Raw genomic sequence first — 25377 nt, forward strand, 5'->3', positions numbered from 1 at the left:
TAAGAGAGAGACCCCGATAGACCAAAGGGCACAAAACTCAAAAGAGGGAAAGAGAAATGGGTAATATCCAACCTTACCAAAAATTTTAAACGATAATTTGCATTTCTCAAATCTTCAAATATGTATCACTCAGCGATAATGAGGTTCCAGTCTCACAAGCTCCTGGGAGATGTTTGAATTGGTAGAATTTCTAAAAATAACGTGGACAATATGTATTGATTTCTTTGTAACTAGGACCTTAATCCTTTCTCCCTCCAAGCACTGTCTCCGAAATATATAAGTCTCGAGCTCATTGTTAACCAAATAATTAGTTTTTTAATATGGCTTAATTAGTCCTTTGAATATCACATATTTCTAGCTACTCTAATAGAGAATTCAACCCAAGCATTTCATATTTTTAAAAAACATAATGAAATGAAGCAGTGCCTGCATTCTCTCAGCCTGATGGTCATGTCTTTAATGAGCACGTCTGTTTGCACTAAGACCTAAAAAAGGCACCACCGCCCATGAAGGGGCATCAGCTGTTAAATCCCAGAAATGCACAGTGCACACATAGCCTCTGTAGTATCACTCTCATAAACTCAGCCCATAAAATTGCTCTAATCTCACACAAAATATTGTTACAGCAAATTACTCTTGTCTGATCCTAAATTATTTCCAATGGGACTTCAAACCTTCAGTAATAAATTTTATTAGCTTAAAAATTAATAAGGTTGATTTTGATAGATTTTTAAATGCTAATACATCTACAGTAATTATTTTAAGGAAGACAGAGACTTCTGAGTTCATCTATATGCCCCAATATTGATTTAAAAGGATGCTGAGGGAATAGGGTTTTCTGGGTAATTGAATTTTCCTGGTTGTTTTACTCCAATAAATGATTGTTACTTTTAACTGTCAGGCTCTGATCAGCAAAAGATGTGAGAGATTGGACTGAACACTAACTTCAAGACATACTGTAGCAATAAAGTTTTAAAGTAAATCTGATACCAACTTTCTCTTTAATGCTACATTTAGGATTGTAAATATACAGCACATCTCAAAATTAAGGTTACAGTTTCCAGTTACTTTGACTGGAGCGTAAAGGAAGACACTATGGACACAACAGTGGAAGACTGAGTAGCTGGAGAGGCTTGATGGGAACAGCAGGTGATTCTCCTGCAAGAAAGCCAAAGCAATTTAACCAACAAAAAAGCGAGTGGTCAATCCTTTCCCTTTTGCTACCTCACTTGACAATGATTTCACCATTGACAGAACCTTCCAGTGGGTCCCTGCTTCAGCTAAAAAGACTAGGAAAAGAAAAACACATTGAAAAAGTGCAAACTGCCACCCGGAGACCCCGAGAGAGATGGGCCTCACATCTGATATGGAAGCTAAAAGCCCAGTGGGGAGAGCTCCCTTCCCACCAGGACCAAGGTGGCATAAAAAGCAGTGAGGTTCTGCAAAGACACAGGCATGCAGACACCAGGAGAACAGGAGCCAGGGGAGGAAGACCTGAAGGCTGTCTGCCCTTTGGCTACATCAGCATGTGCCCTTAAGGGACTGACTTCGGGTTCTGCACTGCTCAGGGTCAAGCTCTGAACCTGAGGTCCTCAGTGGCCTTTCCACTCAGACTCTGCCTGATAACTCTGCTCAGAAAGGTCCCTAGGCTGACTCTCATGGCCGCTGACGTCCAGCTCTGGCTTCAGCCAGGGATTACAGCAGCTGCATGAACTCCCAGTGGCTGATGTGGGCCACATCCCACACAGGTGCCCTCCCTCCAGCCACCTTGACCTCCATCCCAACAGGACACCCCAGCTTCCAGTAGGGCTTCAAAGTCTCCTCACCACTTTAAGTATCTCAAAGGTAAAGAACCACCCCTAAAAAATAAGTGTTGGACAGCCTGAAATGGACTATGAATAGAGTTTCTTACCAGGTGGCAATATTCTAAAGAAATTGTGTTAAAGAATTTGCAGATTTTCCTTTGAGTTGCAAAATATTTATCACAAAGTCCTCCAAAGTGCAGATTTAAAAAGTTTCCATTGTCAAATATGCATTATTTGTAAATAACACTGCATATGAAAGTTGTATTCAATCTTCCAAGGGACACCTTGGTTGGACCCAGGAAAACAGAGCCAGTCAGTGGAAACGAGGCTGGTGAGGGGCCTGGAGAGCTAGCAGGGCCTCTCCCCTCGCAGCCCCTACAAGGAGTTCTCAGATGTAACACGCACTTGGGAGCAAATTATTGGTTTGTGGGCCTCAGAAGCAGTTGGCACTTAATTTAATGAGCTGTGAACTTATGTTAACGTGACTTCTTATCCCAGAACAGAACTGTTGGAGGTGGGAAGGGAGGGGGACCCAAGGTCTGAGGCTGAGGGGAGGCTCAGAGCACTAGAATGAGGAGGAATAAAAGGGTAAGTACAAATCATTTACAAAGCAAAGTTCTAACAGTTCCTGATATGAGAAATTGACTTTGGTCAAAATTTTTATTTCCCTGTATTAGGAGAGATTTGTATCAGAATTTTTAAAGCACTTTTAAAAACAAGTGGACTTTGTAATACTGAAATGGTAACAGGCGTTGTTATTACATATGTTATCGCATTTGATCCTCCCAACAACGCTAGAATTAGTGGCAGGAACTGTGTTGGCAGGCCTCACCACGGCACCCAGGGCCCAGCCCAGTGCCTGACACCTGGAAGGTCCTTGAAATATATCTGTTCAATGAATGACTGTCTAAAAGGTCCCTTCTACCTTTTTTTCTGCTCCACTCCATAGCAGAAGCCTAGCTCTTCTCTCCTCGCCACGAATGGCTTTCCCAGATCCCAGGCTCCCCTCGCTCTAATGCGGTCGGCACTGGTTAACTCCAATGTACCTTCATAAAACACCACCAGGACCCTCCCAGGCTTTGGCTTATCACACACCAGGTCTTAACTCCTCTTCCTGGTTTCCAAGTCCTTAAATAATCCCAGTGGGGTGCAATGTGATTTTTCCCTCTGCCTTCATGCTCAGCCAGTTTCTCACTGTCCCAAGATTCCCACTGGGCAAGCCCTCACTTTTTTTTATGTCTAAAGTACACTTATTCTCAAAAGTCAAATTCAAAACACGCTTCTCCAAGAGACCCTCATCTCTCACACTGCAATATCACACTTCCAGTTCTACTGTAGATCTAAGTGGCCTCTTGTGATTTCATTTATGTTCATCCTGTATTCCCCACAACAGGCCGACTAGAGTCGAGAAGTAGAAAAGGGTATTAACAATTAGCAAACGCTGCTTAGCGTCAGACCTGACACAGCATGTAAAATATCTGGGTGAATAGTAAGCTCTGTTAAAACTTCCATTGAATTGACTGGCTTACATTTTCTTATGGATAACCTTTAAGTTACATACAGTCTTGCTCCATGAAGTAGCCTTAAGAAAATAAAATCCAAAAAAAGGGGGGACTAATTAAAAAATCAAAATGCTCATGAGTCAGAGGAAGAACAAACAGCTTTAGTCTCCCTCCCCTTTACCTAATCAGTCATTCGAGCTGTTGAAAACAGAAGACGTAACTGCTTTTCCTGGACCCTGTCCACTCTGCAAGGGGGGCTGAAAAAGCCACAGTTATCTGGGAAGCCTGAGTAATGAAACATGGACTGTGACTCCAGACTAGATAAATCATAGACCTAATCTCGAGGTCTGAAAACAGCATGTGTCACCACCGCCACCGTAGGTAGATACAACCCGTCAGAGCTGGAAGCTCAGCCCATTACCCCAATGTTCAAATGCCTGTATCAAACACATTTAACACTACTACCCAGGCCCTGCAGAGCCCTTCCGCATCCTTTTCCTCAGGTAAGATCTAAAAGTTCCTGGGTGGGAGGAATCTATTTTTCAGTCAAGTTCGTCTCATTAATTTTGAGAATCTTTCTCAGTGTTCCTTTGGCATGCACTGGCACCACCAGAAACAACAGAATCAAGCAGTAACAAATATACATCAAGAGTAGATGCTGTATTCTCAGCCCAAATGTTTTGATTTATGGGGAACAATAAAATCTACTAATATTATAAAAATTACAGCTGTTTCTCAGCATTTGGGTTCTTATTGGTTCCAACTCCTTTTTCAGCCTGCAGTTGGTCTCTAACACAATCTAACACAAGAAATGCAGCCACATTGACCTACACAGTGTCAGTGAAATCTTCTTCCATGGAGAAAAGACTAGGCAACTGAGAGCCAAACTCCTTGACAAATGCGTGCAGTGACACTCAAAATGCACCAGTCAACCTAAGCCGCCTTTGCTCATCATTTTTGGCTGAACATGCTTAGAAAACTAACAGCCTGGCACATCTAAGAAGCCATGGATGCCACAGAGAAAGCAGAATTTAGTGAACGTGAGAAGAAGTGGTACATTTTCTTGTCACCTGGCTACCCTAACCTCAGACAGAGAGCACAAGGTTATCTAACCATTTGAGGACAAAGGTGGAAACATCTACCAGAACAAAAAGTGTGCCTGGCTTCTGCTTTGTGCTGAAAACCACAGCAGCCTTGGTTGGAAACGTGGCCCTGGTCAATTCAGCATGACCCGGCAGGTCTGAGAAAAGCACCTGGAGGACCCAGCAAACTGTAAGCAATTTGGCACAAAAAATCACCGCCCTTTCGGTGATATTGTTGTTTTCAACTTTTCAATGGCACTAAAAGGGAAGCATTTTAAAACACAAATCAATTTATAATGAAACTTTAAAAAAATTTTCTCGAGTAAAGCAAGGTACATCCTGGTGAATATGCACACCCGTTCTCAGGTGTGCCCTTATTTTCATACATTAAGAAAATGTTTCAGGACATAAATACTCCTCATCTTTTAAAAACAGTATTTAAAAGGAAACAATGGCTTCTTACAGGGCAGTTGGTCATATAGTATTTGCTCTGACACCCAACTGAAATTTAAATGTTATGTCACTTATCTTTCTCCCTCTGGGTACACACACACAGTTCAGCATTTTCAAGCAGAAGGAAAATGCAAGGATTTTCAGCCTGAAAACATAGAAGAAGCCCAAGTTTCTTCTTCACCACCATTCACAAAGGAAATTGACCTGAGGAAATTGATGAGCTGCCAGCCTGGGATCTGGTTTCCTTTGCGACCTTGCTCTTTGGGAGTCAACATCATGCCTGTGTCAATACTGGTGTTCCCATGACACTGTCAGCCTGCTTTCCCGCTGCCTGTCATGGCTCACAGGCAGTCTACGGGAGAGTTCTTCAAGGTCTGTGGGACAAAGTCTAAAAAATAATGATTTATTAAGGTTCCCATGATACTTAAAGAAAAAAGGCTCTTCAGAGTCTTACAAAGGCTACATCATAGTAAATTCAATGTCCTCATCATTAAAATTAACAGAAGAATCTCAATCTTCATTGTTTTACTCATAATACACTCCTACAAGGAATTTTAATGAGTAAATCCTGCCAGGTTCCCAAATCTAAGCTTCATTTTTGAAATATGCCTTCATCAAGTGATCAAGATGATCTAAATTGAACTCACCTTTTAATACTTGAGCAGGCACACTGACTAGTATGCCACCAGAAATACAAAGGGATTTATTTCCAGCTATGACCTTCAATAATTTAAAAAGCTGTACATGAAGGTTGGCATCCAAAGAGAGAGAGAGAGAGAGAGAGAAAAGGGGAGGGAAAGAGAGAAGAAGAAAGCTCGTACTTGTTTCCAAACTTATCTCGGTCCAGCCCAGTAAGTCAGCTTTCTATCAGCACATGCAAATAATAAAATGCCCTTTAAGGAAAACTGTAATTCACCTCATTGTGTAGAACTGTTTAAGGGCATTCTAAGTCATTATTTCACTTCTTTTAATCTCCCATAAGGCTCAGCTCTATATTGCTACATAAAAATAGCAACAGCTCATTTTTATTCAGTATCACTCACGTTATCCTGCATTAGGCACTATTCTAAGCCCTGACATGCATTAGTTTATTCAAAGCTCATAGCAATCTATGAATCTATAGTATGATTATCCTCATTCCACTGATGATGAAACTGAGGCACAGACTTAAATAACCTGCCAAAGGTCACCAGTTAGTAAATGATAGAGCTGCAAGATAATTATTAACACTCCATAGCACTTTAAAAATTTGCAAGAGTTTTTTCAGCCATTATCTTCTTTGAACTTCACCACACATAAGCATCAATTTAATTTTACAAATGGAAGACCAAGGCTCTGAAGCACCTTTTCCAAGCCAGTAAATGAAGGAGCTGGAACACGACTGATTTCTTTGCACCTATACTCTCCCCCTCTCCCATTACAGAAGCTGCCTTTCTTACTGCAGACTCAAAAAAAGTATTTTCATTACGCACTGATCATTTCTCAAAGCATAACTCTAGCTGCAGATGGTAACAATTTTATGAACTCACCCTTTTATCCCTGGCATCAATGCAATGCCTGGCACACAGCAGGTGACAGGGCTCAGTATCCCCCAACCCTCATCTCCTCCTCGGAACTCATCCTTTTGTCTGCCTTCCTGCTACCTTGCCTTCCATCCTAAACCACCTTCAGAGCTTCAGCCATCCTTAAAAGTCATCACTTCAGAGAGGCCAAAGTCTGTATAAATTCATAATCTCTCTTCCACAATCAAAAATCCAAGAAAGACATGAAAACGGAAAGTTTTACCTTAAGTTTGATGCCAAACTCACATGATGACTATGGCAGTCCACCTTCAAGGTGGCTCCCAGTGGCACCTGCTTCCCAGTATGCACACCTTTATACAGTCGCCCTCATACCAGGCTTGGCTGGTGTAACCAACAAAATACTGCAGAAGTAAGAGCATGCTATGAAAGACCAAGGCCTCCATCTTGGGCTATCTCTCTCTCTCTGAAACAGGGGTGTCAAACTCATTTTCACTGGGGGCCACATCAGCCTCGTGGTTGCCTTCAAAGAGCCAACTGTCATTTCAACTCCTTAACAGTTAAGGAGTAGTTACATTTATACAGTCCTAAAATTATTTCGGCCCTTTGAAGGCAACCGCAAGGCTGATGTGGCCCCCGGTGAGAATAAGTTTGACACCCCTGCTCTAAAATCACTTGCTTTGGAGGGAAGCCAGCTGCCAAGTTGCCAGGATACTCAGGAGCCATGAAGAAGCCCATGTGGTGAGGAACTGAGGCCTCCTGACAGAGAAGTGAGTGAGCTTTGAAGCAAGCCCACCGTCCCCAGATGTCTGTCACCGTGGGTGCTGCTCAAGTGCAACTCGTGAGAGACCCTGAACCAGAATCATCCTGTTAAGCTCCTCCTGGGTTCCAGACCCACAGAATCTGTGGGTGATAAACGTTTGTTCCTTTAAGCTGCTAAGTTTTGGATATAACCTATAACATAGGAATAGGTAACTAATAATGAGGAAAATTTTGTTATAAACGGACATAATGCTACTTAGAGTATCTATCCCCACTTATTATGGACATAGAATTGACGGACTGCATAAATATTAATGTGCTTGTTTTAGGAAGTACCACCCAGTCCTGGCCAAAGATATTGTCTAATGCACAGTACATACACCACAATGCCTTGCTGAAATCTGAAAAAATGTGAATCTTGAAATACACCTTGCCCCAAGGGTTTCAGATGAGGCACTGTGAACCTGTATCCAATTTTCCTAAATTATTTTCCCGATTAACCCCACCTTGGCATACAAGAAACAGGACTTCTTTATAAGAATTCTTGTACCTCTTAGACTCTCACAACATAATCCAATATTTGATTATAAATTGTCTTATATTGTTTTATAAGTAAATCTTTCCAGTTTTTCCACCTAAAAGTTAAAACTTTTTATGGGCAAGAATCCTCCCTCCATTTCATCATCTCCACCAGAAACCTGGATGCTACTGCATATACAACAGACTCTAAATAAATTATTGTAGAATTGAATCCACAAATCCATACCTACCATTACTGGCACACAGCACTGGTCCAGACCCCCATAAACCCTCACACTCAAAACCTATTTATCACCAAATAATTGGCCTAGAACATGATGTAAAAACAGCATCTGTCTGAAAGAAAAAGAAGCTGGTTCTCTGAGGAATTCTGGAAACTTGCACATCCTCCAAGTGCCCTTGTAAACAGTAGCAAAGCACGAAATAATCATTATCAGAGGAAAAGATCTATTAGCTTCCTGATTGTTGGCCCATCTGAACCTTTCCAGGAAAGAGCAATTTTACCTTTCTGCCTCCTCTCACACCCTCCCTCCGGCAATAAGAAGGGTCACTAATCAGTTTTTAATTTTCTTTCCTGAAGAGAGATTTAGAATGGAGCTGTAAAAATCCAGGGTAGAGGCTTTACAAAATAAAGACAAAGGAAAAACTGAGTGATACGGGCTTTGAAGCTAAATAAATTATTCTAAACCTTTTAGATCAATAAGCATTTTAAAAAAAGCTAAAACATTAAAATGCAATGCAATAAGCACTGTTCTGAAAGAAGTTCCACTATAAGCAAACTCTTTTTTTTTTAATTGGGGGGGACTCCTTTGAACAAAAGGATGTCTCCCTCATATAATCTACCCAGAAAGAGTTCCACAAATCCAAATGCCAAGACTGCAGAAGGTGATCAGGCCAGACCATAGGCCTATGGAGACTTAATTTAAAAGCAGCAAAGGGGAGGGAACAAGGAAAGGCTGGGACTATGAGAGGAAATGATTGGCAGTAAACCTAAATGATTTTTAATAAGTTCTGACCTCTCCCTCTATAATCAGCTCTCAGCCCTCCCTCCCTGGCCTGCTACAAAGAAAAAGAAGGTGGGAAGGCACTGAGAAAATGACCAGATGGGAAACCAGGAGACAGGGTTCTAGGCCCACGTGCTAGGCTCCAGTAAATCTCCACCCCTCACTGGGTCCCAGTTCCCTCACAGGTGGGATGGGAGAATTAGATGATTCTGGAGCCAGGTCTAACTTTCTATTTTAAGTGAAATCCAGCCTGTTGTAATTTCTCTCATTTAGTCCATCTCCCCCTGATATCTGCTGCATTTTCAGGCAGCGTCATGGGACTGAATTAACTAAGGACACGTGACCACACACAGGTCTGGTGCAGAGGATCAGGCAGCTGGAACACTGGGCAAAAGAATGAGGGGCTGGCAGCAAAAAGCAATGACAAGTAGAAACGAGCTTGTGTGAAGATTTTGTCAGGCTATGGCATTATCTGCGTTATAGATGGTTGAGATTTTCTTCACAGGGGGAACTGTCTGTAGCCTGAATATCTAGTGGGATTTTTCAAGTGTTTGAATACTACAGACTTTTAAAATGTACAATCCTGACAAAACTGAAAAGCTTATATTATGCCAGTTTCAATACCACTAAGACTTGCTACAATTTCCCTCAGTCATAGGGAATGTTAGTTCAATGCTCAGAAGCCATAGTTGTCCCCTAGGCTTTAACCTTCAATCCTTCTAGGGTTCCTGAAGTTCACTCCTGGAAATGTGGCTGAGAGGAAGTCACAAGGGTGGGGGAGTTTGTATGTGTTCAGAACTGGTCTTCTAACCATGTAAATCATTTCCCTAGGAGGAAAACACTGTACAGGCCAAATCTCCAGCAATTTCTCGATATGTTTCAAGTTAATAGATGAAAAGCACACACCTATTAAATATTAACTTTATATATATATATATATTCTTAAGATTTTATTTATTTATTTTTAGAGAGGGAAGGGAGGGAGATAGAGAGAGAGAGAGAGACATCAATGTGCGGTTGCTGGGGGTTCTGGCCTGCAACCCTGGAATGTCCCCTGGCTAGGAATCGAACCTGGGACACTTTGGTTCCCAGCCCGCGCTCAATCCACTGAGCTACACCAGCCACGGCAAATATTAACTTTTTTAACATGCTACATATTCACCTATCAAAACTATCAAAGAAAGTTATTCATAAAATACACACAAACACACTTTTTCCAGCCCTCAACCAAATAATTTACAGAACATGCAAGAACCAAAGGCAAATCCTTTACACAATGTAAACAGCAACACACAAAGCTTGTATAGAAAATTTTTTGGAAATCTATATATTCAACCAAGGTTTCAAGTCACTAGAGCAATAGCAGCAGCATGACTAATACAACCCTACCGGTCCTTCTTCAGAAATGACAAATATTCACTGAGCACCACCATGTGCCTGGCACTCTTCTAGGTTCTTCAGGACTTAACAGTGGATAAAAGAGACAATGTTTTGCTGCCCTCCAGGAAGTTTACAGGAAATTTTTCTCAAATTATTAAATGTCAAATTTGTTTAAACTGGGTGTGCTTTCTCTGCTGAATCACACACAATGACCTTACCAAGGAACCAGGAAAAACAAACACGATGCAGAAAGACAGGCAAGTATATCGGTGGAAGAGAGCTGAGGGTCTGAAAATTAATCTTCACATTTATTGTCAACTGATTTTTAATAAGGGTGCCTTACAATCCAGTGGGGAAAAAATGGTGTTCCCAACAAATGAGCTGAGACAACTGGATAGCCACATGAAAAAGAATGAAGAATGACTCACAGACCTAAATGTAAGAGCCGAAGCCATGAAAGTCTTAGAGGGAAAAAAAGGAGTACAAGGCACTGGTCTCTGTGAATAACAAACCACCACACTCCCCCACTTCTAATCACCACGCATGTCCCTCAGGGAGCCAGTCTCACTTTGGACAGGGGTGGGAGATTAAATCACCCAAATTGGAATTTAGAAAAAATGTATTAGCAAATAATAAACCATACATAATAATTGCTACTGTTTATTGGGCATCTTTTATTCTATGTGCCTGAAATTCTTTTCTCAAGTTATTGCAATCATCCTATGAGGCAGGTATCATGCCCCTCAACTTATAAATGAAGAATGGGAGACTAGTTCTGAGAAGAGTCCTTGACCAATTGGATCGCAAGTCGGATAATTTCACAGCAGAGCAGGATTTAGTCACAGGGCAGGGACGGTGAGACAGGAGAGACTGGGGGTGATCCCGCAACACTCCAGTGAGGGGGCTGGTTCAAGTGTGAAGTGGGAGGGCCTGGACTACACGGAGAGCAGGGAGGACGGTAGAGAAAAACCAAGTGTGACAAGTGTCAGTTAAGGCAGCAGAGGCTCTCAGTCTGCTTCGCAAACTCAGCTCTGAACCAAGGGCAAGGTGGGACCTGAACGGCTTAAACATGCCGACAGTCTCCATGGGCTAGCTCAGGCACCAGCCGACCCTCACTAGTTCCCCTGTATGGGAATCCATCTCCTGTTTTAAACAAAGTACTTTCTAAACAATCTCCTGTTGCATCTGGTTTCCTCCCAGGTCTCGGTCCGCTAATTCCTGCCCTGCCATCTGACCTTTCGGTGATTGTCCGTGGAGCCAGCACTCAGCACCTCTTGGTTTTCCCTGCCTGCCACCATCACTCTTGTTCTAACTTCCTGTTGGCATGCCCATATCCTTGAAAACAAACTGCTCACATGGCTCGGAAGCCACTGCCAAGCCCTTTCACAGCTTCAGTGATTATTAGGAGAGCCTCTGGAGAAGCCATTCCAGCCTCTGGGGAATTTCTTGGCAAGAGTGTTTGGTTACAGAGGAATGGATTGTTAACAATAGGCAGCATTAAGGAAGAGTGGCTGTTTTACTTAAAAAACAAAACAGGAAATACATACAAGGCTCAGAAGGCACAGGAATGCAGCCCACACTTTTGAGAATGGCATAGACTCTCCAAAGTGTACTTACAGGTTTTTTTGAGTCACAAACTAAACAGGCTGCTTCCCAACCTTAACACACCTAGTCTATTCCCAAACAAGTAATAACAGATGCCTGGATGACCTTAATATAGGAGACTTAGAAACAATCTGATGAGGCAGAAGCAAATGGCAGGTACACTCACTGTAACCCAAAGCAGGATGACCAGGAATGTTACTCATGGGCTTTACTTGTGGTGGAAATATCAGAGACACAGCTCGGCCAAAGCAATCAATCTCAGAAACGCTCGAGGGGCATGGCGAATCCGAGGCCTGACCTGTCATGTTTATAATAGGCCTACAGAAAAGACACTGTGTGTTGGAATGAGAAACTTAACACTTGTCATAAAACCCAATATTTAATTTATTGACACTTTTTTCCATGAAGCCATAGAGCAGTGTCAGATGAGGCTTATGTAGCTTCAAGAGTAAAATGGGTGATGCAGCAATATCAAAAAACTATTACTGTATAATTTTTAATTACTGATTATGTAAACCCACACCACAAAACCAACATTTTCCCAGATGGGTCACAGAAGAGAGGACAAGGAAGAAAAGCAACTAAAGTGTGAGACTGTTATCCATTCTTGAAATATGCCCTTCTTCCAAAAGACCCAATTTTTATGGGGAAAGATGTATTTTCTAAAAAAGAGAGAGAGAAAGACTTTGTAGCTACCTCTACAATACAAAATGGTGTGGCTTGTGCTCTCTGAAATAGCAACGAGGCAGCTTTTCAATGTGCTACTTGCATTCAGTTCACGGCACCATCTCATTTTCTGCCCGTTATCAATATAAAAATTAGGGTATCTTGGCAACAGACTTTTCACAGTGAAATTCACTTTATCCTGGGACCTTTCTAGTAAAAATAAAATGACAAAAAATCCCTCATTATCCAGAAGATTTTCAATATGGCCTTTTCCAACTGTAACACTCCATTCACTCCCCTATTCAAATGATAGTTAAGAAGCATCTATTACAGGAGGTACGCATCTCTGGCTACTGAGGATCACAGAGAGGGGCTCATGGGCTGCTGGACAAGACAGATGTGTCCAGAAATAATGCTTGCAGGGTGCTCAGTACTGTGACAGAACATGTGTGATGTGCTGACAAGTGCTTAACTCTGCCTAGTGGAGCTGGGCTGAAGGCTTTCTAGCAGATGAAACACTCGATTCAAGTGTCAAAAGAATGAGTTCAGATGAGTGTGTGCTTATGGAGGACAAAAAGCTACACCACTCAGTGAGAATCCCATGTATCAAGGCACACAAGAGCCTGGTATATTTGAAAGACTCAGTGGTTCTGCGTGTCCACAGAGCAGGTCATTGGGTAGGCAGGGCTAGATCAAGTAGGGTGCTAACCCAAACAATGAAGTGTAGACTTTATCTGTAGAAGAAGTTAGTCACTAAAAGAAGGAAGAGATAGACTTTTGGTCAAGATGGAGGCATAAGCAGACATGCTTCACCTCCTTGCACAACCACAGGAAGGATCACAACTAACTGCAAAACAAGAAATACCCAGAACTGCCAGAAAACTGAATTGTATGGAAGTCTGACAACCAAAGATTTAAAAAAGCTATATCCATCCAGATGAATAGGAGGAGAAGAGACAGGGAGCTGGGGCAGAGAGGATATGGTATGGTGGCAGCAAGGCAGTGGCAGCTGGTAGAACGGGTGGTCCCATATTCATGTGTGGTAGATAAAAATCAGGAAGCAATCCCAGCCCCAGGCCAGACTGTGCAGCCCAGGTTTCCAGTACTGGAAAACATATCCTCGTAACGTCTAGCAGTAAAAACCAGTGGGGGTTGGGGCAGCAGAAGAAACTGCTGCTCTCAGGAGAGTCCCTCTAAAGGGCCCATCTGGTCCTAGAAGGTTCACAAACCCACCCCCTCTGGGAACCACCATTAGGGCAACAGCTGCAAGGGTGCCAGTCGCATATGGGAAGTGAGTGAAATGACTGGAAGGAGGGCAAGTGCCAAGCAAGCCTCCAGCAGCCAGGCAGCAGCACTGTCCCCTCTCTGAACCCCCCCCCCCACACACACACACACATACACACATTACAAAGCAGTGAAGCAGATTGCTGGGCACTGGTGTACACCTAAGGCTCCACCCCATACAACTTAACAAGTGTTCTAAGAGAGGGAGTCAAAGCAGCTCTACCTGACACACAGAAACAAACACAGGGAGGCTGCCAAATGGAGGACACAAAGAAATATGGTCCAAATGAGAGAACAGAACAAAACCCAGGAAAGAGAACTAAACGAAACAAAGACAGCCAACCTATCAGATGCAGAATTCAAAACACTGGTGATAAGGAGGCTCAGACAACTCACTGAGTACAGCAAAATCATTAGGGAAGAAATGAAAGTTATACTAAGTGAAATAAAGAAAAATCTACAGGGAATCAACAGTGAAGGTGTTCAAATCAATGATTTAGACCATAAGGAAGAAATAAATAGCCAAGCAGCACAGAATGAAGAAACAAGAATTTTTTTTAAAAAAGGATAGTATAAGATGACTCTGTGAAATCTCCAAAAGTGCCAACATCCAAATAATAGGCGTGCCTGAAGGAGAAGAGGAAGAGCATGAAATTGAAAACTTATTTGAAAAAATAATGAAAAATATTCCCTAATTTGGTGAAGGAAATAGACATACAGGTCCAGGAAGCACAAAGAGTTCCAAACAAGTTGGTTCCCAGACAAGGTAAAGCTAACAGAACTCATCATCACTATTCCCTTACTATATGAAATGCCAAAGGGACTTATTTAAGAAAAGAAAGAAGATCAAAAACTATGAACGTTAAAATGACAACATTATCAACATTGAATCTAAAACATAAAAACAAACTAAGCAAACAACTAGAACAGGAACAGAATCATAGATATGGAGATCATCTGGAGGGTTATCAGAGGGGAGAGGAAAGGATGAGCATGGGGGAAAAAGTACAGGGATTAAGAAGCATAATTGGTAGGTACAAAATGGACAGGGGGATGTTAAGAATAGTATAGTGAATGGAGAAGCCAAAGAACTTATATGCACGACCCATGGACATGAGCTAAGCAACAGGGATTGCTGGACGGAAGTGAGGTACCAGGCAGTTAGGGCAAAGAGGGAAAAAATGGGACAACTGTAATAGCATAATCAATAAAGTACAGTCAAAAAAAAAAAAAGGAGGAGATGAAGAAAAGAGGAGAAAAAAGTTAACATTTTCTGAGTGCTTACTAGATGCAAAGCACCATTTTACAGATGGGGAAATTAAGACTCAGAGAAGATCAGTATCTTTCTGTAAGTACTACAGCTAGTGGAGTGAAAATTTAAACCCAGGTAGTCTGGCTCTAGAGCCCATGCTTTTAATCACTTATATTGTTCCTTGTATAAGAATATTAAACAAGTTAAAGACACAGGTATCATATTGTTTTCACTGACATGTACAGTACATAACTACCTGCCCTCAAAAAAAAAAGAAAAAAGAAGGCAACCACAAGTTAGCCGGCATCCAGGGCAGAAGGCTGAGCACCAAACACGCAGGAATAAAGGACACTGTCATTGTCCATGGCAGCGGTTCTCAACCAAAGATGATTTTGCCCATCAGGATATTTGGCAACATCTGGGGACAGTTTTAGTTGTCACAACTGGACAAGATGCGCTACTGGCATCTCACAGCTAGAGGCTAGGAGCTCTATTCAGTATCCCACAACAGACAGGACAGCCTCCCACAACAGAAAACTGTCCGGCCTTACCGTGAGGTACAATCTGACACACACCATGGAAGAAAGTGTGAGTGTCCCATCTTGTTTGTAAGTGTCTTAACAAAAACTGCAAACCACTGGCCACATGGCTAATGGAGAGTAGAGTCTGGACTTTTGTCCCTGCAATTCAGATATAACTCTAAATGTCTGTCCAAGAAAATCCTCTCCAAGAAATCCATATGTTGGATATTTAACCCCCAATGGGAGATGGGGCCTTTGGGATCAGTGCCCCTATCAAAGAGGGAGGGTAATGCTCCCAGCCCCTTCTGCCATGTGAGGCTACAACAAGTTTTCAACAGGAAGAGGGCCCTCACTGGGCCTTGCTGGCAGCCTGGTCTCAGATTTCCAGCCTCTAGAAATATGAAAAATAAGTTTCTCTTGTTTATAAGTCACTCAGTCTGTGATATTTTGTTAGGACAGCTTGAACGGACTGACACCACCCATGCTCAAAAGCAACAAAAGCCCTGAATTAGTTCCAGTCTAGGGCAAAGTTAGCTCAAGCTTGCCATCGTAGAATTCAAGAATATATTAATGGGGCTGGAAAAAGTGTGGTCTACCTTCAGTTAAGAGAATTATGAGTACTTGGACAAGGACAGCCCTTGACTAGCTGCTGGAGGAAACAAAGCTTTCCCCATTAAATTATTTTTAAACATGTTCAAACCATGAATGATAAAAAGTATTTTTATAAATTTTTTCAAGAAAAAAGACTTGTAAAATTGATGGGCACTTAAGGTCTGAGGAGCTAATGCACAACATGATTACTATATTTGATAATGTTATATTGTACAACTGACATTCGCCAAGAGAACTGAACTTAGAGTGTTCTCAACAACAACAGAAAGATGAAGCACCGAGGTGACAGATGTGTTAACTTGGTGGGATTCTTTCACGACACATATGTATATCAACTCATCAGGTTGTACACAATTTTATTTATCAACTATACCTCAAATAAAGCCAAAAAATACCTCGAATCATTTTTAAAAACAGAAACAAAAACATTTGAGGGCGCATTTACACACTAGGTCATCCTAAATAGCCACAATATGAATATCAAACCTCAATTCTAGAGATCCAGATGCAGTGGGGAGGGGAGGTACATCCAACCCATCATGTCTAACTCACTAACCAATCGAGACCCCCCCCCAGCCAATCTCACATTAACAGAAATGTGGGCGGGTGATTACTTGCTGCCACCTATGTTAGTAAGGTCTCTGACTCTGCACCTTATGTGGCTGATATCAAAGACTGAAGTGTTTACATAATATGATTTGTGAAGATACTACTTTTCATTTTTTCCCCAATCTTCTCAGATTTTTCTTTACCAGTCTAAATGAGACGAAAATTACATTTCTCGGTAAGTGAGAGGACTATAAGTCCCCACCTTCTGTTTTTCTAGTTCATTATGAAGTTTCTGATCAAAGCATCAAAACTCACTCACAACATTCCCTCAGGAAACTCAGCATGATTAGGCAGTAACTTCATTTAAAAGTTAACGAATAAACGGTATACTTTAACTGTGGGAATTGTGCGGTATATCTCAATAAAGCCGTTAAAAAAAGTTAATGGAATTTCCATCTTGCTATCATATTGGTTTCATTAATTTAGTAAAATACACAGAGGGGGAAATGAGCACCTCAGTGGTTATTACATTACTACTCAGGAGACTAAAGTCTTGCTGAAATGAGAATACTAATCTAATTCATATTTGCAGCAGCAATTTTCAAAACTAAATCTATAATCAAACCTGGTGATATTTTTCCCCTTGAAAATCTTTACTAATCAAATGACAGCCTATAAAGGTAGTTTGAGGCACATAAAGTTTTACTTTCTAAAGAGAACAAAAAGAAAGATCTCTACCTCCACCAGGACAAAGAACTACAAAGGACATAACAAAAGTATCCCTGAACAAACATTATTCAAAAAACCAAGAGACCAACCACGGCAGAAATTCTTAACTTGAATAAACAACAGACATAGCAGCAGAGAACAAACAGCTAGAAGCTACTGGGGGGCTCAGCACACAACCAAGAGTTTACCTTGGGTTTTTAAACCTTGGATAGGGGGGCTCAAACTACAAACGGCATGAAAAAGACTTCCTGTTTTTCAAGGAGAGTGACCTCTAAACAAGTTAAGAAGGCACGTTTCTACCTAACATCAGTATGAACGCAAAGACATTGTGTTTTATTTTTCTGAGTTTCTAAGTTTTCAATCACAGTTGGCATAAGTTGTTACACTGGACTTCAGGTGACAGAGGGATCACCCCCACAAGTCCAGTACTGCATGACACCATGCACAGTCACTGCAGTACTACTCACCGAGTTCCCTGCACTGCGCTTCACATCCCCATAACTGTTTCCATAACTAGCGATTCCATTTAAATGCTACCCATTTTAACATATATTATGTATAACCACTCTCTTCAAGCTGAACTGCTTTCTGTGGAAACAAACGCCAGTTCTTCCTAAAGTCAAAGAAAAACTTTTATCTAAATTGCAGAAAATCATTGTATAGCCAACTTTTCAATTTGTAATCTAGCACTTAAATTTAAAGTGTGTTTTTCAAAATAGCACACAGAAAGAAAATGTTTTACCAAGCTTCTCTCACACTCACTCCTAGTTAAATTTCCCATAGTTAATCCTTTAACTCACAAGGAATTATTGTAACAGTAATACAAACAAATTCTTAAGTAACTATGAGGAATCAGTAAAACTCCTTCCATTAAGAGATGAAATATAGCCCTGGCTGGCGTAGCTCAGTGGATTGAGCGCGGGCTGGGAACCAAAGTGTCCCAGGTTCGATTCCCAGCCAGGGTACATTCCTGGGTTGCAGGCCATAACCCCCAGCAACCGCACACTGATGTTTCTCTCTCTCTCTCTCTCTCTCTCTCTCTCTCTCTCTCTCTCTCTCTCTCTCTCTCTCTCTCTCTGTCTCCCCCTCCCTGCCTCCCTTCCCTCTCTAAAAATAAATAAATAAAATCTTTAAAAAAAAAGAGAGATGAAATATGTGAATTTTAATGCAGAATTAGCTCTCTTCATTTCATTTGAGATAGAATGAAAGAAAGGCTCATCTCAAAATAATTATTAGAAGATACTTTTAAGAAATAAAAAAGATTTTTCTATTTTATTTTTTATTATTATTTTTTAATTTTCACCCTGAGGACATTTTTTTCATTGCTTTCTGAGAGAAAGGAAGGAAAAGACAGAGACAGACAGACAGACAGACTTCGATTGGTTGCCTTCCCATATACACTCGGGCCAGGGACCGAACTCACAGCCTAGGAATGTGCCCTGTCCAGGAATCGAACCTGCAACTTTTCAGTCCCGGGAACGATGCTCCAATCAACTGAGCCACACTGGGCAGGGCAAGATTTTGTTATTTTACTTTCAGGGAAAAATGGACTAATTGACATTGCATGCTTAACTTTGACTTTAATTAGTGATAATAAAAATTATCAAGTGTACTATAGCAGGAGAAAAACACTGATAGTAACTATTACACTATCAACTTGGAACTATTTACTATTTCATTTACAAACTAAAGTAGGAGTTTAAAAAATGTCAGGTATATACAGAGCAATAACATACAAACTATAGATACATTCATTCAATATTGAGTACCTTCTACATTTGAGATGCTGTTCCTATATTAAACACAAATATACATATGTGTTTAATTTAGTACCTACCACAAGCAGATAGGTGCTCAACACATGCATCTTATGGTAGCATGGCACTTACAGATAATGTGGTTAACTTCAGCAGACATCTGTGTTACACACATGGCCATCAAAATAATTGTGGCATACTTCTGTGACACTAAAAGAGGCCAAGCCTGTTGCAAAATGATTACTTCCAACAAAAGCCTGTTTAAAGTATTATTTATTTAAACACCATCTCTTCAAAATAACAGCATTATAAAGTTGCTATTAGATTTGAATCACTCACCAATTTTCAACCTATCTGTAAAACAAGGTAAGCACCATCAAGTTATAAAAAGTAAGTATGGATTTTGATTCATGTTTCTTTGACAAAATTATTCCATTTGATCCCAAGTCTTGGCTGCTCTCTTGACAGAATAATGTACATGCCCCACAGCTGACAGGAATGCCTTTCATGATGAAATAGGAAGCTCACACTCCAGATGACTTTAGACTTTGCACTTCAGAAAGATTTATTTGTTGTTTTAGTACTGGATCATCAGTTATATTCTTCTAATTGTTTCTATCCACAAGCCAAAGAGAATCTATGTATTACCAAAAACTTAAGGAGTTTTTGTGATTTCTGCCTATTCTATTCTCACAGTACACCAAAGAATGTCACATGATCTTATAAGGTAAGTTCTTTTTCTCATTTCATGTGGGAGGAGGAGGTGTTTGGAATATAATGAAAAGCTGAAAATATAAAATGAACACCTCCCCCCCCCCCAAAGTCTTTTATTAGCCTTCAAAGGAAACAACAAATGAGAATCTGATTGGCTTTTGCTTATTATAATTACTGAGGACACAATATTCAAAACCATTTCCTAAAGGAAAGGGTTAACTTTATCTTGTGGATTTAAGTGGTCATCCCCCACCCCCAATTTTTTTTTTTCCTGTAAAAGAATGAGACCTGTGAAATCAGAATTCTGTACACCAAGAATGGCGATACCAAAGCTGAAGTTTCTGGCCAGGTACAGTTACTCTAATGTACATAAAGCTATGTAAAAACCGATTCACATAAAGAAATCCCCAGGGCCTAGGCCATTGGGATTAACTTCTGAGATGACAAGACCAGGAAAGGACACTTGCCAGCCTGGACTTGATTTCTCAGACAACTAGCTCCATGGGGGAGGAGGGAAGAGGGAGGAGGAGGGGCGCGGCTTTTCTTCGCCAGACTCAGCTGCTGAGTTATCTAAAATGTCTGTGATTTAAAAGTGAAGGAAGAAAGGAAACAAAACAAACCGCTCCCAATTCCGATCACCTCTCGGTAGTTACAAAGTTGCAAGAGCAAACCAAGCGAGCGCACGGACGCCTCCGTCATAGTCAACTACAACAGAAGAACCCAGTGAAATTAAGGAAGTAGATCTCTGCAATTTCCCGGCCTTTTCGTTCGGGTTCTGTAGGTAAACAGTAGTAATTGCATTTTAATGATCTACAAACACAAGCCAAGTTATTACCCAGTAGTTTTGAGAGATGTTTACTTAAATGTGGGTAACCATTTCACTTGAGGAAAGGGAAATTATTTTCTGTCCAAACGTAGCCAATACCCAACTATACGCCCAGACAACACAATATAAGCACCCAATAAATGTTTCAACGAGCGAACTCCTTTACTTTCCCAATGACACCATCAAGAAAAGGCCAAGGGAAGAAATCACGCCTGTGACGCCTTGGGAGGAAACGGTGTTGGGAAGACTTCTGGCCCCAGTTGTAAGACTGTGGACTACCCTCTGGGACAACAAACTTACTTTCCCTTATGAAGGGACTCAAAATTAACCACACTGACACATCCACCCTCTACCTGTGCGCAGGAGGCAGCTGCGGCTCCGTCCCATCCCACGGAGACGAAATCGCCGCGGCGACTCCTGACAGCCCTCACACAAAGCCACGGACCCCCGAGCCCACCCGGCTGCCAAGCCCCTAACACGCCCCCCAACCTGTGCCTACCTTGATGCCCTGCTGCTGGGTGGTGAGGGTTAACTTGGATTCGTCCAGGAGCAAAACTTCGCAGTAAAATTCTTCCGGAACAGCGCAGAAACAGCCCATGTCGGCTGTGGCTGTCTCCAGCCAGGCGAGAAAGCTGCGACCCAGGCGCTAAACCGCCCCCTCCCCTCAAGCGAGAGGCATTAATTTATTGTTCACGCCGTGGCCAGTGCGACAGGAACAGCTCCCGGCGGATCCAGGGCGCACAGCGGGAGGCAAGGAGGGCGGAGAAGCCGGGAGAGTCAGCGCCGGGTCGCCGCCGGGGAAGCACAGGCGGAACTGGGCTCCGAGGGCGGCGGCGAGTCCCTGCGCATCCTGCGGCTCGGGCTGCTCCGAAGGCGGGGACGCTGCGGCCCCTCCCGCGGTCTTCAGGACCACAGAAGTCTCCAGGCAAAAGGGGCAAGAGTCAAGAAAAGGGAGACCAGAGAGGCCCTCCCCGGAGTTGGAAGCCCCTAGAAGCTCTAAAGACCCCTGCACTCGCGCCCTCCCAGAGTGCGACTGCAACGCACCCGCAGCCCCCTCGCCCGCAGAGTCCCACGAGGACCACACATCCAGCTCGGACCCCGCCCCGCAACTCCTAGTCCGGCCAGCCGAATGGGGAGCGCTAGGCTTTGTGTCAGGGGCACCCACGAGGACAACGTCCCAGCAACATTGCAGGGGCAGTGGCAAGGACCGTCCCTTTCCCGATCCAGAGACAGTCGCAAACGGCAGCGGGCTCCTACCGAGGCTGGTGAGTAGAAGTCAGCTCGTCTCGAAATGTGACTCCATTCCGGGGAGCCCCGAGATCATCTCGGGGGACCGTGTAGGGCCAAGTTCAAGCTCTCCCTGAGAGAATGCCCTGCGCTGCGGCTGCGGCGGAGTGCAGCTTTCCTGGGAGTCGAAGGACTTGCCAACCGGCGCCCGGCTGGGAACACGGCTGGAGGACGGGTATGGGGTGTGCCAGGCCGCAGCAGCTCCAGGGAAAGTTCTCTCCGCGGCTCGTAAGGTGGCGCCCCGGGCAGGAGCAGCCCAGGTGCAGCTGGGCTGGGCCCTGGCGTCGGCAAAAAGCCCTGGAGCGAAGCGGGGGCCCAGCGGCCAGGAAGGGGGAGCCCCTTCTGGGCGGGGTGTCGGCTGGGGGGCGGAGGGCGGAGCGGAGGTGGTCTAATGGCGAAGTGCCGACAGGTCCGCACGAGGAACTGCGCGAGGCCTGGGAGCCATCCCGCAGCCCGGAGCCCTGAACCCTCTCTCTGTGTCCGTTTCCCTGGGAGACCCGGAGGCTGGCTCTGGCAGGGCAGGGCGCATTCCTGCTTGGACCCTGGCTTTCCACGCTGCTAATCCCACACCCTCTTCGCGGCCGGTGGTGTCCGGGACTGGTGGGCACAATAGCTCCGAGGCTGCAGTGACCCCTGGTGGGTCCTCGTGTCCATGCACACGCAAACCAAGCTAAGCCGCGGATGAGGCAAGGCCGCGCAGGGTTTCCTAGCAGGTGCAATCTGTGCTCCCCAGCTAGGAACCAGCAGCGAGTTAATGCGCTTTGTAGTTGGAGGAGACACAGGCGAGGACAAGGAGCCGAGTTGAGGGTAGGCCTTCCAGATAACTTCTCTATTCTACGTTTTGTATGAGAAAGAGCAAGAGCTTTGGCATCAGAGTTTTGAGTTCCAAGGTAGGTAGGCAAAGCTCAAAAAATATCACCTAAAACCCAGGACGTTAGCCCTTTAAAAATAAAATAAAATTTTAAAAGCCCGTCCGCAGCTCAGTTAGAATGCAAATGAACAATTTGCAACTTGGGAGGGAGTTTCCTTCCATAGTGATTTGCCGCAAAGAACCTTCCGTGGGAAGCCTTTTTCCCTGCTATAGCAGCCCCGTCTAAATGTGAAGAGCACAACCCCCGAAGTGCGATATAAACCTGCTGTGTTCTGTATGCACTTTACCGAAAGCTATCACTCAAACTTATTTTATCTTCCAGGCTGTCTGTGAAATGGAAGCAGGTTTTGAATTTCTAATCAAATTCTATGTTCAACTTTGGATCGTATTGTGAAAGTTTTGCCTGACAGAGGCTGAAACATTAATCTGGCTGGGTTTAGGATCCTTACTGGTAGGGGCTTTTCTTTTCTGTAATATACTCCCGGCACAAGTCACCGAATGGGATTTAAAGACTTTATAACAGATTTTCATTCTACATCATAATATTCAGTACAGCCTCCTAAACTTGCAAAAACAAAAGAGGTCAAATGTAATCATTTGTTTTCCAGTTTTGAGGGGTGTTTTTGCCACCTGTTTCATGTCCTCTGATTTGGGGTTTTTGGTTTTTTTTTTTACCTTTCTTGGTGATGCAAAGGCTGGGATTTTGGGGTGGGGCAGCCATTCTGTCCCAGGCTCTTCTCAAGGAAAAGTACAAGTCCATGAAGCCCTGTACATGTGACAGACTTTTCTGAAGGAGACTGTCTGCACCCCCCCCCCCCGCCCATTTCTTTATCAGGGACTGGAGATGTAGGAGGGTGCAGCCAAAGGGTCCCCAAATAGAGATTTGGAATGGGGTTCAGAACTCAAGGTGTCCAGGAAATATTAGAAAAATATATAGAATGTCCTCACCCTCCACCCCAGGGGAAGGGACAAATGGAGCAGGGCCATTGAGAGCTGTTTCCCATAGCAACAGCCTTGCAGCTACCCTCTGGTGTGGTCTTTTAACATATCTATGGCCTTTGGCTGGTTGCATGGATATGTTAAATAGCTCTGGCCAAGCTCTAAGCCAGGGAAATGGAAGTAACTTTCCCTAGTTACCGAGCCTGGGAGGCAACTCCCCCTGGTTACTGCGCCTGTACCTGCGTGAGAACTTGGAAATGATTGGTTCCATAACATGGGGCCACACCTGCCCAGACCCACAATGGCGGTCCAGTAAAGCTGGAAGGCTTTGAGAGTTCTGGCATGTGAGGCCGAGTGTGGGAGGAGTCGGAAATGGGGCTGCAGAAGAAGATTGGCGCGGGATTTAAAAACCCAGACTTGGCGGCCATTGAAGAGAGAACCATGCGGCTTCAGCAGAGAGGGGACTCCCGCAGCCGTGCAGACACCGTCCGGGATGCAGCCGCCTGCAGCTCCTCTACCACCCGGCTCCGAGCCCCAGCCAGCTCTGCAGCCGAGGCCGAGAGAAGGGGCCACCAGTAAGTGACTCGGGAGCACCGGGTCACTGCCCGGCCGCCGCAGCCACCGCCAGGCCTCCACAAGCTGCGCCCGCGCTCTCACCTCTCTCGGGCTCAGCTAACCTTGCAGCCACCTGCTCTGGCCAGGACACAATGAGCTCCGCGGTAGCCCTCTCGGTGCTGCTGCTGCTGCTGCTGCTGCTGCTGCTGTCCTTGCTCTCCCAGAAAGGGGGATTCCCCCCCCCCCCCCCCCCCCCGCAGCCATGGGGAGAATCACCACGCGGCTTTAGCTGGCGATCCTGGCAACACAACCAGTGGTACTGAGAACTAAGGAAGGACTGCCAGCTGAGCACAAATTACTAGGAAAAACCAAGAGCTGCCTAAGCCACGGACTTCTATTTCTTCTCCTGAGATACGGTACCCCAGACTGGGCAAAGGGGGGAAGGAAGGACTGTGTGTTTGTAGGTGTTTCAAGGGACTATGGGATTTTAACAAAGACATTAAGTCATTACTTTTAGTTTGTATAACTTGAATAAATAACTCTTTTCTTTTTCACCAATCTCTAGCACGGAGAACTATAATTCTCTGGCTTAGAGAAAGGTGAACCTAGTACAGGGGGACCCCAGGAGAAACGGGGATTAATTCCCTAGCATTGTGAGACCCTCTTCCCTGGTGGCTAATAGGGGAGAATCATGAGAAACCACATGCGCAGTAGCTTTAAAGTAATGCAACTACTTGTATATACTCAGTAAAAGCCCACCACAACTAGCCAGGAAAGATCCGCTCTATAAGCATAAAGTCCCTCCAGCCCATGAGGTCAATCTCTGCTTGGAGTTGGCCTGCTCCCATGTTCTCTTCTATGAACTCTGGGTGTTCGGTTCAATTCTTTGTCCCGATCACTAAGAACCTGGTTACCTGTGCACACCTGTGACAGTTTTTGGCGAGCCAGCCAGGAGTGAAGACACCAGAGTGGTAAGCCCCCTTTGCTGCTCTGACACCCAGGATGCCCTTTTCTGTTGCCACCTATTCTATTTCGGTGAGTCTGATGTTCCCTGTTGGAAGGTCAGCCACTCCTTCAAGAGGCATAGTTGGACCTTCCATACGGGATATCAGTCACCACCTCGCCTGCGCTATGACTTCCTTTTGCAGTCTCCTCATCAGGC

General features: G+C 43.8%; 1 protein-coding gene across 4 annotated transcripts in view; it reads right to left on the reverse strand.

Annotated features, from left to right (window-relative positions):
- Positions 1–21977, reverse strand: part of EPB41L4A (erythrocyte membrane protein band 4.1 like 4A) — a 252216-nt gene extending 230239 nt beyond the window's left edge. For all 4 annotated transcript variants that reach the window (XM_036020652.1, XM_036020653.1, XM_036020654.1 and 1 more), the window contains exon 1: positions 21063–21977. In XM_036020652.1, coding sequence (XP_035876545.1) covers positions 21063–21161 — 99 coding nt within the window. In that variant the 5' untranslated portion in view covers positions 21162–21977. The remainder of the gene's footprint in view (positions 1–21062) is intronic.
- Between the last annotated feature and the right edge of the window lie 3400 nt (positions 21978–25377).

Source organism: Phyllostomus discolor, chromosome 3 (genome assembly GCF_004126475.2).
Source record: "Phyllostomus discolor isolate MPI-MPIP mPhyDis1 chromosome 3, mPhyDis1.pri.v3, whole genome shotgun sequence".
Lineage (NCBI taxonomy): Eukaryota > Metazoa > Chordata > Mammalia > Chiroptera > Phyllostomidae > Phyllostomus > Phyllostomus discolor.